Source organism: Chiloscyllium plagiosum, chromosome 16, assembly GCF_004010195.1.
Source record: "Chiloscyllium plagiosum isolate BGI_BamShark_2017 chromosome 16, ASM401019v2, whole genome shotgun sequence".
NCBI lineage: Eukaryota > Metazoa > Chordata > Chondrichthyes > Orectolobiformes > Hemiscylliidae > Chiloscyllium > Chiloscyllium plagiosum.
In genome coordinates, this window is record NC_057725.1 from 9,944,120 (window position 1) to 9,948,752 (window position 4,633).

The following is a 4,633-nucleotide window of genomic DNA, read 5'->3' on the forward strand; positions in this document are numbered from 1 at the left end:
AACAAAAGTTATCTGAAAGTTTCTGGGAAGTCTAAATTAAGCATCATGCAAAGCTGACAAGTTTATACTGTGGTGTGGAGGAGTCGGTGTTGGGCTGGGGTGGACAAAGTTCAAAATCATACAAGACCAGGTTATAGTCCAACAGGTTTAATTGGAAGCACTAGCTTTCAGAGCGTGGCTCTTTCATCAGGTAGCTGTGGAGAAGGACCATATCGAGAATTTATAACAAAAAGGTTTATACTAAAACAGGTTGCAAAGGAACTGCTGGGTACCAGATGCAACTGATAGCATTGAGGATGACGGCACATGCCTTATGGCCCCATCTGACCTCTCAATGCACCATTGTCCCGCTATGTGATATGAAGAGGTACCTTTTAAAGATGGAACCCTCTTCCCTTACACCAAACTTCCCTTTTGAGTTTCTATGTTCAGACACTCAAAAAATGCCTGCCACATCACAGCAGCCTGAGGGAGAGTGGAGACAGAGTGGGAAGGCTGCAATCCTTTATGATTATGCCCACAGATGCTGCCTGACCATTTCCAGCATTCTTGAGTTATATTTCCAATAGCTGCAGTATTTATCTCATTATCAGCTTCCCTTGTGTCCAGGCAGACACTCTCAAACTACCAGGACATGTTGCTAGTGCATCCAATGAAAGAGAGCCAATAATACTTTGGTGATAGACAGGCCTCCGACAAATTCAATTGAATTGCTTCTGGCTAGACAGCCAGTGATGACTCACCCATTAATTTAAAATTGGCATGAGGAAGATGGAGAAAAGTGTTTGCATAAAATTTTGTTAGAGCATGAAATCTGATATAAGAAGGAATAGCTAAGATTAAAAAAAGATATCAATGAACAAGCTGGTATTTATTTCAGTAGTCAACATATATTCTTTATTTGTGGGTCCATATAAATTACATTATAGTTTTTTGAACAGATCATACAAAACCAGCATGTATGTCAAAACAGAGAATTGCTACTTACAGCCAGAAACATGTTGCTTTAAAACTTTTGTCAATGGTTCATTCCTTTCATTAAACTTCATAAAAATGTACTAAAATAAGGCAACACATAACTTATACACGTCTTACAATTAGCAAGCACATAAATTAAAAGAAACATTTTCAGAACTACTCAATATTAAGTTTTTTCTACATTGATTAATATAGTTGTTATTGTTCCCAGATTGGGTTAGAATACCAGGACAGTGCATCAAGTGCCTTTTCTGTGAACCCACTGAATGGAAAGGATGTTGTCGCTGCTCTATTAATGTGATTTGCCCTTTATGGTGTCAAGGAGCAGTGTGTCGGTTCCAGAGCTGAAACTGTACAATCAGTGGTTTCAGTGTTACACATTCCACATTGACAGCTTATAGCAACAGGGTATGTGTAGTAAGGGTCAACATTGGCAGGGCAGTTTGGAATGGTTATTGTTTCATAGATAATTTCTTTGTAGCTGCAAATATCTTGATAGATGGACGCCAAAGAATTCTTGCTGACTGGATCCTAAAACAAAAAGTTGGAAAAAATGTAAGGACTGTGATGCAACTATCAATTAAGCAATAGAACAGGAAATACATATCAGAATATTTGCTCGTTCATTAGATTAGATTAGATTACTTACAGTGTGGAAACAGGCCCTTCGGCCCAACAAGTCCACACCGCCCTGCCGAAGCTCAACCCACCCATATCCCTACATTTACCCCTTACCTAACACTACGGGCAATTTGGCATGGCCAATTCACCTGACCTGTACATCTTTGGACTGTGGGAGGAAACCGGAGCACCCGGAGGAAACCCATGCAGACACGGGGAGAACGTGCAAACTCCACACAGTCAGTCGCCTGAGGCGGGAATTGAACCCGGGTCTCTGGCGCTGTGAGGTAGCAGTGCTAACCACTGTGCCACCATGCCGCCCATAAATTAGATAATTTGATTATGGCTAATTGAACTATCCATGTCTGTCCCATTTTGTAATCCATGCTAACACACTATACAGTCTGTATCAGTCTACATGCAATTTTGAGTTATGTCTTTGCTTAAAGTCTCAGATGATTACAAAACCAGAAAATGTTTGTAACATTATGTAAATGAGTCAGCATCCATTAACAGAGGAGTTTTGGACATCAGTATGTTAAATGTACCATTTCATTTTTAATAGGGACAGACCTCCTGTGTTTTGTTTTAAATATTCTGGTATCTGTCTTTTGGAATTTCAGCAGTCCCGGTTGCAAGTTATTTAATTTACAAAGATTGATCATTTGTTCCTGCAGGTGCAGCATAGATTTTGACCACTTTGATGCAGAATATCAAATGCACAAAACTGATAACTTATCAATATTGATATGAGGTTCCTCACCTTAGTGAAGCAGTAACCAGCGCACCAAGTTGCATTGACCATGCCACAGTACCCACATTCTTCCTTCTCCACTGAAATTGTGATATTAGTTAACTGACATCTGTTCAGTGATTGGACAGACATCCAGCTTAGTAAAAAGATAAATATGTATATTACAAAAATCCTGGTCACCATAATTTGGAACATAAAGTTTACCTGAAAAAAAAGGAACATGTTTCCAATTAATACAAATAATAAGACCTTTAACAGGCTCCTTTGATTATGAATTAACATTTTCATATGCTCAAACACAGGACGAAGCTTCCTTACAGAATCTGTTGATATTGAATGACAATTATTCATACAGACCTAGTACATTAAACCATAATACTTCCCACACAATACAGAAATTCAATACTTGTTTAGCCAATATTATAAAACTAATAATTAGTTGTATTTCAGCGACCAGTGTGCTTCTGCAGTCAAATCCCTCACTACAAAACACGTCATTTCTTCTTTGCTTTCTTAAATTCCTTAAAATCAAATGTTATTCATTTATAGCCACATAGTAAGATTTTCCATATCTGAAGACAAATATATATTTTAAAGAACTTGAAGTTAAATATAGAGCATGCTATTATTGTTTAGCACTTCTTAAAAAGAAAGTCAAAATACCTTTATCTATGTGCATGTAACGGAGATGTTCTTCCAGTTACAGTGCATCAGCAATGCTCAAATTATCAGAAACTGAATTTGCCTTTATAGTGAATCAACGGTATCATATCCAGATCAAGGGATTTATGGTTTTACTTGAACCAATCATTCCTGTTATTTTTCTTCATCCATTTCCTCACCTGAGGTAATTGGAGACCCGAGGTTTCTGTAGCGATTAAGTTGTCTGTCAAAACATGAGGGGGATTTTTTTAGAAATACTCTTGATTATAAAGACTTTTTGATAAAAGAGAAAGGAAAATATCTAAGGATTATTGAAAATATAAGCATTAGCTGTAGTATATTTAATTAGTGGTTACAGCCTATGCTTCTGGTCTCATTCCCTAATGTTTCTCTTCGAAGGTCTTTGAAATTCGCTTACTTAAGATCAGTTCATTTTTAGAAAGGGAGTGACTTTAGTTCACAAGATTCTGGATAATACAGGACTTGCAAGGTAACACATTAACTATCACTAAGAGATAATCAGATGGAAATAAAGTAGGTGAATTTCAGCTTCCACATAACCACAAAATAGACAGAAGTGATTTGACCATCAAATGTACAGTTCAATCTGCTTTGGCTAAAAAAAATCCAATCATGAAAAGGTATAGCTTTTCTTTGAATGGAAAATTCAAATGTTCTACTAATTCAAGGAGCATTAGCAATAAACTATTGGTATTAGAGGTTTACACAGCTAACTGATAATATTTATGTTCCAAGCTCTAAGGTTGGCTCAGTGAGTTTATCCAGTGAGCATTTAGTTTTGTAGACAAGAGAAATCTGATGTGCGATCTCTCGCGTTGGTGCTTTATAATTTTTTTCTGTGATGGTTATACTATAATTGACCGCATCTTTTATCCCTGTGGTATGACACAAGTTGTCAAACATTCCTTTCCCATCATTGCAAGTAGTCTCTCGAGTTTTTCAAGGAATCAGCCTTGACCCCTCTTCTTCATCTACATATTGCCCTGTGGCAACAGTATCTGCAGGCACATGATCCTCTTCCATGAATACTCTGATGACAAAAGGACTTCACTCCTTCACTCTCTCAGGGTTGCTGGGCAGCTTACTTAACCCTGGCCCTGAATAGTTTCAATTTCCTCCAGTTAACACTCGGAAACAGTACCTTACCCATGACACCACCTCCAACCTCACCGATCACTGTCTCACGCTGAACCAGATTGATGGCAACCTTGTCTAATTTGAACTTGAAGCAAATTTCTTAACTCTATTGCCATTTCCATAACATAGCAATCACCTCTTCCTCAGTTCATCTGCTTGCAAATCCTTTGTATCGGGCTTTTTTGACTCCAGATTCGACTATTCCAAAACTCTCCCCTTCTCTAGTCTCCAAAAAATACAGCTCACCCAAAACTCTGTTGCCTGCACCCTATCCTTACAGTACATGTTGCTTCCTCACCACTGTTGTGCTTGCTGATCTACATTGGCTCCTGGATCTTTAACATTTTGAATGTAAAATGATAAGTAGAACATTATTATTCTTTCATGGCTTGAGCTGTCCTCAGTCGAGAGTGTGGTGCTGGAAAAGCACAGCTCTGAGGAGCATGAGAATCGATGTTT

At 38.1% G+C, this 4,633-nt stretch overlaps 1 protein-coding gene across 1 annotated transcript; it reads right to left on the reverse strand.

Annotated features, from left to right (window-relative positions):
- Positions 1–894: 894 nt before the first annotated feature.
- On the reverse strand, positions 895–2,756 carry fshb (follicle stimulating hormone subunit beta). The gene is made up of 2 exons (XM_043705434.1): positions 2,363–2,756; positions 895–1,509 (listed from the first exon to the last, which is right to left on the reverse strand). Exons 1-2 carry the CDS (start codon positions 2,702–2,704, stop codon positions 1,288–1,290), a joined length of 564 nt encoding a protein of 187 aa, XP_043561369.1. The 5' UTR covers positions 2,705–2,756; the 3' UTR covers positions 895–1,287.
- Between the last annotated feature and the right edge of the window lie 1,877 nt (positions 2,757–4,633).

Coding starts and splice junctions, on each gene's coding strand:
- fshb (XM_043705434.1), bottom strand. CDS start 2,704: ATGAATAATTGTCATTCAATATCAACAGATTCTGTAAGGAAGCTTCGT. Junction 1,510..2,362: donor CTGGTTACTGCTTCACTAAG/GTGAGGAACCTC, acceptor TTTTTGTTTTAG/GATCCAGTCAGCAAGAATTC.